General features: G+C 42.6%; 1 protein-coding gene across 2 annotated transcripts in view; it reads right to left on the reverse strand.

Moving 5' to 3' along the window:
- POU2F1 (POU class 2 homeobox 1) overlaps positions 1-11651 on the reverse strand; it is a 176764-nt gene extending 165113 nt beyond the window's left edge. The window contains exon 1 of one of the 2 annotated variants that reach the window (XM_045797322.2): positions 11566-11651. In XM_045797322.2, coding sequence (XP_045653278.2) covers positions 11566-11626 — 61 coding nt within the window. In that variant the 5' untranslated portion in view covers positions 11627-11651. The remainder of the gene's footprint in view (positions 1-11565) is intronic. The other variant, XM_045797313.2, reaches the window with a different exon arrangement.
- Positions 11652-11933: the final 282 nt, after the last annotated feature.

An 11933-nucleotide genomic window follows, 5' to 3' on the forward strand; every position in this document is an offset into this window, starting at 1 on the left:
TAGCGTCTTTCAACTACAGCTTTCTCATGTGAAAGATGAGGATGACGACTGCACACACCTCAGGGTCATTGTGAAGATTAATGCGAAAATGCACATAAAGCATTTTGAAACTGGCACAAAGACTTGGTAAATGTTATTGTCACTGGAAATTAATACACTTGGTGGAGGGTATGGAATCTCTTCCACAGATTTTGCCTGTGTATTTGGTCATTAAAAAGGACAAAGATCACATAAAAATAACCTTATAATAAAATCATCCTCAGCTCTTCAGCTAAATCTTACTCCTTCTGGATCAGACAGACCAAACTTGACTTCCTTGAAAGTGCTGTGTTTTCACTAGTTTCAAGAGTAATGTATATACTGTTCCCTTTGCTTAGAACATTTGCAATCCCACTTCCTACTTGGCCTTGGACTGATTAACTGTCATTCATCCTTCATGTCTCAGTGTAAACATCACTTCCTTAGGCAGTCCTTCCCAAATCCTCTTGTCCAGATTAGGTGTCCTCTATCTTATGCTTATGGCCCTATCTCCCATGTTTAACTCAGTTACGTAGGAACAGTGTTATTTAATGTAGAACTTGCCCAACAGATTGTAAGCTTTGAAGGCAAAAACTGTATCCATCTTACTCACTATTCTATTTCCAGTGTTGGGTACATGGCAAGAAATAAAAGACTCTCTATAAATATTTACTGAATTAAGTGAATGCAGAAGGACCAGTCAGGTTGGTTAATTATAATCCAATTCATGTTCACATTGAGAACTACTACAGTTCCTGATAAGCTTACTGTCCTTGTTCATTCACATTCTAATAAGATGTTTCAAGTTTAAGATCTAAATAACACCTTTTGGACTACCCATCTCATATATGATTTAGCTCTATTGCTAAGATAGGATCAAGCCTGTCATGTTCTGTATTCTTTTTTTGTTTGTTTGGGGTTTTGCTTGTTTTTTTGTTTTTTGTTTTTAATTTAAATTCAATTAGCCAACTTATAGTACATCATTAGTTTCAGATGTAGTGTTCAATAATTTATCAGTCTATATTTTTAATCTCTTTATTAAAATATATTTAGATGAAAGCCAAGCTACTCAAAGTATCTGTGTTTACTGGCCTTCACCCAAAAGATAGTACTGAAGAATTTCATAGCTTGAAAAACAAAACAAAAACGTATGAAAACAATCCACAATTTATCGATGAGAATCCTATGGGCCAGTAAAGTTAAGCATCAGAAAGCTACACAGTGCTATAAACAGAATAAGGACCTAGGTGTGTTTTTTGTGTTTTGTTTGTTTGTTTTTAATTTTGGTAATGAAAGAGGACTTCAACTTCCTCCATTTTATTTATTTATTTGAGAGAGAGTAAGTACACACAAGCGAGGGGAGGGGCAGAGGGAGAGGGAATAGCAGGCTCCATGCTGACATGGGCCTTGATCCCAGGACCCCCGGATCATGACCTGAGCCGAAGGCAGCTGCATAACCGACTGAGTCACCCAGAAGACACCCCAGACCTAGGTTTCCTAGTTCTGTTTGTCTTTCCACTGTAGAGCCTTTTTGGTACACTGAGAACAATTGTTCAAAATAGTCTAAGCAATAGTCCTGAATGCAACTATCCTAATTTATATGATCTTAATTGTTCTATGCTACTGAATCATTTGTAAAACTTTTTTAAACTAGGGATGGCCAGATCTCTACTGTATTAGAAACTCTGGAGGTAAGGCCTGGGCCTTTGCATGTTGAGAAAGTTCCAAGGGTGATTCTTATCCCAGCAAAGACTGAGAACCCCTAATTTAATCAATCAAGCATTATCTGCTAAATGTCTACTCTGTCCCTAGCAATGTGTTCCTGCTCTCAAGGCTCTTAGAGGAGACAAGATTTACTTATATAACTCAATTAGAGAAGAAAATAAGACTGTGTATAATGAAGTGCTGAATTAGCTAAATGAACACAAATTAAGTGCTAAACTCAGAGAAACTAGGACAGTAGCACAGGCTTGAGAGATCAGCTATTTTTGGAGACAGAACAACAGATAGGTCCTTTATGATAAACAAGGACAACGGCTTTCAAACAGTGTGCTCAGCAGGAGTCCTTAAGGAGCCTGTGGAAGTGCCTTGAGGGCCACAGTGGAAAAGAGAGGGAGGATGCTTTTCCTGCCCCTGACAACCATTTCAATCAGAACAGCTCCACTCTTACCTTTTATATAATAAGCTTCTGCCTAAAATTCATTTTAAAAAGAACTCAAAAAAACCCTCCAATGACTTTTAAAAGTGTGAAAACTCTTTTATTTACAAATACGGGAAAAAAAAAGGAAAAAAAAATCAGTGAAGTAACTTGTCTCAAAGTCGCAAAGCTCATTAGTGATCTAGAACCCGGGTCTCTCAACTCACTGTACTACATCCCACACTGTGACGTTCCAAACGAGGGGACAGTGTGAGCAGAGGTTCTCACAGAGCATCCCAAATGCCAGCCTGACCAAAACAGGAGACTTTCTTTTTTAAAAAAATTTTTCTATCTATTTGACAAAGAGAGAAGAGAGAGAGAGTGAGTATACAAGCTGGGGGAGCAGCAGGTAGAGAGAGAGGGAGAAGCAGGCTCCCCCCGATGTGGGGCTCATCCTGGGATATGATCCCTGAGCCACCAGGCGCCCCTGGTGGGTTCACTTTCAAACTGGGGTGGGATTGTGGCGCAGGACAGGTAGGGGGTTGGGAGGCAGGATGTAAAAGAGCCCAACCAAGCATCAGAATAATATACAGCCACCCTCCCTGAATAGCTGTTCAACACAAAGTTGTAGGTAGATTTTTTAAAAAATTAACACCTGCTAAAAGCACCCGTGTGTTTGTGGTGGGCCTATGTAAGGGGACTTCCTGGGTGGAATTGTTGAGTCATTCTCTGTAAGGAAGTAGCATGAGATAAGAATGCATAGGCAGGGATGGGGGCTAGATAATAGAATACTTTAAAAGTTTATGTTTGCTACAATGCAGCACCTCCACAGTGTAAAACCGGCCACAGGGGAGTGTAGCCCTCTCCCAAGGTGTTGGCTGCACAAGGAAAGGTACAGCCCGCAGCAGGTGCCCCGCACAATCAATCTAAAGCTAACGCTTCTCCTTCTCTACAGCAGCACAAGTAATAAAATTGCTGATTTTACTCTTGTGCTCCTGGAAGAAAAACTATTACAGTACTTTAAAAATGCTTCTGCTATCAATTTGTTACTCCCCACAGCATCGCTCTAACACTGGTATTATCACCATCTTATTGTTGAGAGAAACCACCGCAGAAGTCAGTGGCAGAGTCAAAATGAGATGTCTGGAATTTACAACACTCAGAGTCAGTGCTCAGTCCACGCACACAGTGGCATGAGCACAAATCTCAATCCTAATATTTGTATGTCTATCACATTAAGTTCAGTAAAACTGTTTTGATCTTCACAATGAATCTGTAACCTAATATCCACCCAATCATGTCTCAAATGACATTTCCAAAATTGAATTCATTGCCTATTCTCCAAATGGCTCCCTCTTCAACCTTCCTACTTCCTGTTCACTTGGCACTGTTCTTGGTAATCTAAGTTCAAAACCTTAGCATCCCCCTTGACTCTAATTAGCTGCTAAACACTTCAAATTAAGGGCTTTGATCATGGCTAGTCCAAAACAAACAAAAATTCAATGGCTCCCTACTGCCTAGCAAAAGAATTCCAAACTCGTGCACCACCAATGCAGAGCATCCAGGGCGCCAGAACAGAGGCCCAACTCCACCACTCCCCACTATACAGCCTAAGTAATAACTAACCTGGAAGTCCTGCGGTTCCCCAAACACTGTGCTTCCTGAGCACATGACCTTGTGAAAGTTACTTAATCTAGGCTTTATTTTACTCAACTATAAAATGGGCATAATAATACTTGCCTGAAAGGACCAACTGAGGTAATGAAAATGAGAGTGCTGCTATAAACTTTAAAGAACTATAAAAATACAGACATTATCATTATGTCATGGTGATGGTAATTTCATTTTATTTACACCGGCCTTGCTCCAGAAAGGATATAAAGGCAGCCCACATAAAACACAAAATAACAAGAGTTTAAAGATGGAAGCAATAAAAGAAATATAAAACAAAAGTTAAGGATATAGAATGGAACTGGGAATGAGGAGGCTAAGAAAAATGCATACCATAATTACCTATCTCACCTTTCAGGGTAATAACTTGGTCTAAACACTGTAGTTGATAAAAAGGAAACTAAGTCTATTAGACAATCCAGAGTCCAGGAGACTAAAAACAAAACCATTGGTCAGAAATGAAATAGTTCCTAATATAGAGACCTGGCAAGAATTTCTCCCAAAGGTCCTTATTCTGTGTGATTAACTGGACAACACCTTCAACATATTTATCGTGGATTCTCTATTTTATTATATCATTATTAGACTGAAAGCCTGCTGAGGTCAGGTAACTGTCCTGTTTGTATCTCTAACAGTGTTTAAAGCAATTAGTCAACAAACCACATGCCTCCAAATCCTTTTTGCTTTTCTTAAGCTCAGCTTTAAGACTTCTCTTCTGGGGGCGCCTGGGTGGCTCAGTCGTTGAGCCTCTGCCTTTGGCTCAGGGCGTGATCCCAGCGGTCTGGGATCGAGCCCCACATCAGACTCCTTGGCTGGGAGCCTGCTTCTTCCTCTCCCACTCCCCCTGCTTGTGTTCCCTCTCTCGCTGGCTGTCTCTGTGTCAAATAAATAAATAAAATCTTAAAAAAAAAAAAAAAAAGACTTCTCTTCTACTTAAAGTCTCCTCTGACTGGCAGCAGTGTGGTAGAGGGAGATTGGGGCTGTGGGGAGGAGGAGTCTAGAAAGTCAGAAGTCTTGTGTTCTGATGCCTAACTCAACAGCTAAGACTGAGGGTAAGACACTAAACCACTGTGAGAGCATTTCCTCATCTATAAAGGCTTTAGGATAGATGGTATCTATGCTACCTTCCAGCCATAACAGCTCTAGGATGCTTTGGTTCCTACAAATTTGGACACACCCTGATCTCTACCCTTATCATTATCTGCTACATATTTTAATATGTAATTACATACATTGTTTTTTAATTTTCCCTGAGAAGAAAACATACCAACTCCACCAGAGCAGAGTCTTGTATTTCCCTTGTTATCCCAAAAGACAACTGGCATCAGACCAGGTACACAGCAGATACATTTTGTAAGCTATGAAATAACTGTTTTTAGAAAATTGATTATAATATACTTTCTTGCTGCAGTATGAATCAGCAAAAAAAAAAAAAAAAAAAAGACTTTTTCATTAAGCAGACCCTTAAAATAAGTGTACTAAAACAAGAAAACAGGTAAGTCACTTTTCTCTAAAAAAGGCCATAAGTTACAAAGCCAGTCAGTACAACTCCATTATTTAAGGTGACCACGTTAAACAAAAAACATAATGTTCACTTCCCAGCCATTCCTGTTTATATCTTCTATTGCAAAGAGAAAGCTGGCTAGTCCAAAAAAAAAACAAAAAACAAAAAACCCTACCATAATTTTTATTATTTTACTGATTTAACTTTATATACTATTGTTATGATTCCAACATAAAAACCAATAGTTACAGAGAATTATGAAATAAATGTGACAAATTAAACTGTACTTGGAATGACTTTCAACACTGCAGACTAAGTAAAGCTACTACCAATACTCATATTGAGCTTAGTTTTGTGTTTTTCGCATTGTCTTTTTTTTTTATATATAAATTAATATGTATCCTTTTCTGGATGAATATCCAGTTTCCTGGACAGTACTTAAAAAAAAAATCTGATAAATTTAGAGGTTTAGTGATTCTTCTTTTGTTCATTTTAACAGTCCTGTCAGCAAAATCTAGGCAACAGTGAAAACTTGAGTATTTGCTTAATTGGAAAACAAAAAACAAAGAAGCTGTATCAACCAAGGAGCACAAACAAGATAACCTATCAAATGCTCAATAACACCGTCTAGTAAAAACACACAGGATTCTATAAACTACATGCACACTATGCGAAGAGCTTCTTGAAATCAGAGTATCTGAAACTTAAGATAATTCTCATATTCCAAATTCTAAATGTATTGTAAATGGATCAGAACTAGTCAGGCAATAGCTCCACTCGTGCTATTTTTTTCCCATTGTTATTACTGCGGAGTTTATAAGGGCTCACAGCCAGTTTAGAACATAGAAATATTTCAGTACAAAATAAAAGAAATTCCTTCCTAAAAAGAAATATAGGAGGGAGGCTGGGAAATGGCAGAGTAGGGGCACCCTAAGCTCTTTGCATGGATTCAATTAGATAACACTCACATCAGTATAAATAACCCAAGAAGAAATATAAATCCACAAAGTTACTATCTTTATTCACAAAATGTCAATAATGTGCAAAAATGTTGAGCAAAAGATGGATAAGGAAACTGCTTTCCTCTATGATCTGTAATCATTACCTCTTTCAACCCTGATTCCCCTCAAAAAGATATTAATCTTATTTAAGCAATACAATAAAAGAATTAAGCAAAATCCCTGCCCAAAGAGTTTCCTAAAAGAGAGGAGGAGGACGAAAGAATTCATTCAGAAAGGATACAGAAACTCAAGTAAGACAGATGTACAATAACCAAATCCGCACTCTAACACCTAACATTGGATTTCCTTGAAGAAATCAGTAATAAGCACGTTGGCTTAGGCATTTACCATTAAAAGAAGAAACAGAAACAAGAACATAAGTGACCCAAAAGGAGCATGTTTTGTCCGTTACTTTTTCCGTTCAGGAAACAATAATTATTTAAATAGTTCTAAACATAATCACTGCCGTTGGGAAAACACATCCTGCTTAAAACTGCGCTTTCCTAGTATTTACAAATCACAAAAACCGCGTAACTGAACAAATACTGTTGTATAAAAGCAAGTTATGACAGCCATATACCAGTATTTTAAAAGAAAATTATTTTTAATAGTGCTTCAAAGACTTCTATGCAAAGACTAGAGCTGTGGGTTTTCAACATAAAAAACAAAACAAAAAAACCATTAGTAATAAGGCAATCACCACTACATAATATTATAGTCTTCCTAGTACAAAGGAAACATAATCATGAAGCGAGTGACCAACTTTAAAAACAACTTAAACACACAGAGAGACACCCACAACTAAATCCAAGATCAAATAATTCAGATTCAAGAAACTTCAAATATTTCATTTTTAATGCAAAATACATATGAAAGATAACATTCAAATTTCTAGTTCTGTCATGGTAGAAGCCGGAGATATTCAAGGCTCCTTTAAACATCTTTGGTGGCTTGGTAAGAGCAATTTAACATTCTGAGCCCTAAACTTATTCCAAAATCCAATGACCAGATGAATAACCGATTAACAATTACTTCAATCTAGGCGGCAATAAAACATGTTTATTTCTTCTGCTTTATGCTGCCTATTGATGCAGAGAATAGTAAATTAAAAATATGGCAGAATACTATACAATTTAAACCTGAATAATAGTCACTATTTGCTTTTCCTTGACTACTGGGATTTTTGACAACGACAAAATGAAAAGAAATTAGAAATTAGTTTGGCAAAGATGTTAAAAATTACAATAATAGCTTGGAAGCAGAATGGTCCTTTCAGATATTAAAAACATTTGGTCAGCTGTCACATGAATTTTCAAGACCTAGACTCAGAAGTACCATTATAATTAATAGGTAGGGCAAGTCAAGAAGGAAGTGACAATGGATCTTCTGAAGACTTGAGAGAAGCTGCCTCCCAGATGCACAAGGAGACAGGCAGATTATAAACTTATTAAGGCTCAACAGTAATCTAAAATTCCGTATCAAGCTTGGAAGACTTAGGGATAAAGCCCGCGTCCTACCACATTCCCAGGGCATTTTAATCAGCACCTTAAGATAAACTGGTAAAAACTAGGATGAAAAATGTCTAAAAGGAAAGTCTGCTATCAGAAATCATAGGTGGAATCACTCCCTCACAACCTAACAGTTCTAAAAATCACTCCTCAATCAAAAACAATACACAAATTTGTCCAGACTAATTTAAGACAAATCCAAAAAGAAGTTTATTTTTCAAACACTGTTTGCAAAGCACATACTTTATTTCTTATAAGTATCTACCTTATTTTAAACACTATAATTTCATCCTAAAAGAATATATAGCCTTCATTCTCTTCAACTTCACTTTACTCATTGACATAGGTTCTAAGGCAAATGATCTCTCCTTTAGCCTGGCAGCTTCTTACTTGAGTTTGGGAGGTCACGAAGAACCTCTCTAAAATAAGCATTTATATTGATCACTTCCATGATTATACTTACTTAAAACCCGTAGTCTCCTTCTGAGAATTTGAAGAGATGAATTTTTACAATAGCACAGAATGCCAACCAAAATATAAGGCCAGTTAACAATACTCATCCTTTTCTCTATTACAAAAATCCACAGTGGAATTTTGTTTATAAAATGCAGTGTACATTTTATCATCTTGGATAAAATATCTACAGCCCCGGTAGTGGTTAAATTGCAGCTATAAAGGAAATTGTCCCGAGATAAATGGTTTCCCTATGAGAAGGTTTCACTGCTACACTTCACCTCAGGACAATAAATCAAATTAACTGCACCTTGTCCTCTGTCCAATGACATCATCAGTTTGACCACATCTTGGGAATCGGGTGCAAAAACATATGCTATTTAAGGCATGAAATCATATTACTGCTTTCTGTCCATTCGACCTCATGCTTCAGGTCTCTGAGGCAGTCATTCACCTGAACATTCACATGAGAGCTGCAGATTTGTTTCCTGCTGCATTCAGGGCCTGCCTACTGGAGGTGGAAGAGGAAAAATGATGAGAATGGGTAACGTCAAACTGGCTTGCTGTTAGCCCATCAAATCTACAATTTTGTTACAAATTAAACTGAAGACTAATGTCTCCCAAAATATGTACCTAGCCACTGACCATAAAGTGCCTTATAATTTCAAAGGTTTAACACATTGGTGCTAAATAACACTTCTCTGGTGCTTTACTAGCAGAAGTAAAGAAGCCACCAATGAGAAGCAACACTATGTTTTTTAAAAACACACTAAAACTATATAAAATAAAAAGGAAAGAAAACTTTACCAAGGGAAAGACCAAAAAATGAAAATTACTGTTTCTTCCAAACAACGGAAGTCAGCCTGACTTGCACAGACCAACTGTCCTGATCCTACATTAAACATAAAATCAATTCTGACAACTTAAAGAGGGGTGGGTGTGCTGGGACAAGAGTAAGTTCCAAGATCAGGGTAGACACAATGCCTATGTTTATTCTTCTGTGTTCCCTCATTTAACCGTGACACAAACACTCAAAGAAAACATAACCCCATTTCTGTCTTTAGGAGCGCTCCCATTAAAATAAGCAAACCTTGACAGGGATAGCACAAAATTAATTTCAGCCCTATTTTAAATCAGAATGAAGAAGTTGAAAAGGAAATGCAGCACTGAGACATTCTGAAAGTGCTGTTAATTGGAATTTCTAAAACACTTATTCTACAACTCCTAGGAAAAAACGACTGGTTTAACAAATACTGCAGACCTTTACAAAGCCTGGAAGTGTTTACCTGGGAGGTAGCAGCCAAGGGGCAGGGGAGAACTAGCACCCAAGTAAAGTGATTTATTTGTATTAAATCAAAATAGGTTTCATTCGCCTCTGAAAATGAGAAGATTTTTTTTCCTTAGGCCTAATATTCCTGCAAACTATAAGAAACTCCTTTTAAGAGAAAACAAAACACGACAGAGTTGAAGCTTAGCTAGGAGCTGCTTTAATACTGGTTAAGGCCCCAGGAGGGTTTGTTTTGCCCGCGGAGGACGGGTATGTATATAGAAGTTGGTGGGGGAAAGTCATTTTGGTTATTAGTAAATAAATCAAGCGGCAGAGAATGAGGCCTAGGCAACTGCTAGAGGAGCCAAGGCCTAGCTCTCCCCCTGCTCTTCCCAGCACAGCCTGGGTTTGATCTCAGAGCCCCGTGGATTGCCAAGGGAAAAAAAAAAAAAAAAGAATCATATCGAACCACAAAAGCACATGGGGCGAATGTAAAATATAAACACGGCGTTGGGCTGTGAGTGGCTGTTATTAAAGGTCTGAATTACTAAACATGAGAGGCGGGGAAAGCCAGGCGGCCATTTCAATAATATAAACCTCCCCGAATTAGACATTATTCAAATGAGAGAGGTTCGGCTAAGCAGAGAGTAAAGAGGACCCAGCACCCAGCAAGAAACCACCACCACACACCCGGGGAGGGGGATCCCCGCCCCTACCTAACTCCCAACAGGAGAGGGGAAATCTAGAATATTATCAACTTGTCAGGCCAGCCGGTTCTGGGGCAGGGGCAGGAGAGCAGCCCTCTACGTCCGAGTTCTTGGGAGGCCTCCGGGTGCTTCTGGGGCCTGGGAGCCAGAGGAGCCAGAGGCCCCCGAGGGCCCCCGGCCCGGTCCGTCCGGGTCCCGCGCAGAGGCGGGGGCGCGGGGAGGGGCACGGGGGAGATGAAGATCAGACCACGCCAGGCACCTCCAACCCAACTCTCCCGGGAAAGCACGACCCACGAGGGAGAGGGGGCTTTTCCAGGACCCACGGGGACTGCTGACCGATGGTCCAGAGCACATGGGGCTGCCCCGGAGGACATCCCCCTCCGAGGGGAACTTTCCACGAGGGCCGCCTTTCAACCCTGTCCGCTCCGGAGCGGGCGAAGCGGACCCCTGCGCGGGTTCCCCACCCCCGCCGCCCCGAGGCCACCTCACAGCGCTCACGACCGCTCACCCCTACCCACCTAGAGCGCAGGCCTGGCTCAGGTCAGGCCGCCACACGGGGGACAAGCGGGGCGCGGCCGAGGTGCCCGGGGCCGTGACCCCCGGGCTCAGCCCCGCTCGGCCCCCCGTGCGGCGGGGGGGAGCGGGCAGGACGCTCTCCCCGGGAGCACCCCCGGCCGCCCTCCGAGCCGCCCCCCCTCCCGGGCCCTCTCCCGGGGGGGGGGGGGCACGCGTGTGGCTGTCCGGCCGCCGGGGTCCGCTCCGGCCCCGCCGCCTCCCCGGCATTGTGCTCTCCACCACCTCCATCCCCCTCCACGCCCCCCCCCCACCCCGCGCCCGCCTGGCCCGGGTCGCCGGCCCGCGCCCCGCCGGCCCAGCGGCTATGAATATGTAAAATGTCTTTATTGTCCTCTCCCTGTGCCCCGGCCCCGCGGCCCCGCCGCGGACCCGCTCGGGTTCGGGCTCGGCGGCGAGGAGGCGGCGGCGGCGGCCGGCGGAGGAGGAGGGCCGGTGCCGGCGGGCGGGCGGGCGAGCAGCGGCGGCGGGGTGGGCCGGGGGCAGGAGGAGGGCGGTGGATCGCAGCCCCTTTTGCCCCTTGTCTTCCCCCTCCGCCTGGCCGCTCCGAGCCTCTTTCCCCCTCCGCTCGGCGCCCGGCGGGGGCTCCGTGCTCCCCGGCCCCCCATCTCCCCGCCGTTAATTATAATAATCCTGAGTACTAATAAATTATGCTAAGTCGCGGGGGGGGCAGCGGGAGCCGGGGTTGAGTATGAATATGAATATGTAAAATGCTGTAATGATTACCTGCTGCTGCTGCCGCCGCGGCTGAACTCTCATCTTGACTCGCTGCTCCTCCGTCCGCCATTTTGAATATTTTAACCAAAATCGCCCGGTCGATAAACCCTCCCTCGCTCCGGCTCCCCTCCCCCCTCCCGCCCTCCGTGCCTCCTCCCTCCTCTCCGCCCCCTCCCGCTCCTTCCTCTCCCCGGGCGCGCGCCAGGGGGCGCGCGAGGCCGTCCCCTTGGAGGAGCCCCACCCCCTTCGGGCGCTCTGCGCACGCGCCTCCTGGCCGCCGTGGCTCTTCGGTCGCTAAAGCGCCCTCAACCTGCCAGTCACCCCTTCGCTGCATTTCTTTGCCTCTCGGCTCTGCACATGCGCAACTTTCTCCACGC

This window comes from Ursus americanus, chromosome 2 (assembly GCF_024610735.1).
Source record: "Ursus americanus isolate L20-20 chromosome 2, mUrsAme1.1.p, whole genome shotgun sequence".
Taxonomy (NCBI): domain Eukaryota; kingdom Metazoa; phylum Chordata; class Mammalia; order Carnivora; family Ursidae; genus Ursus; species Ursus americanus.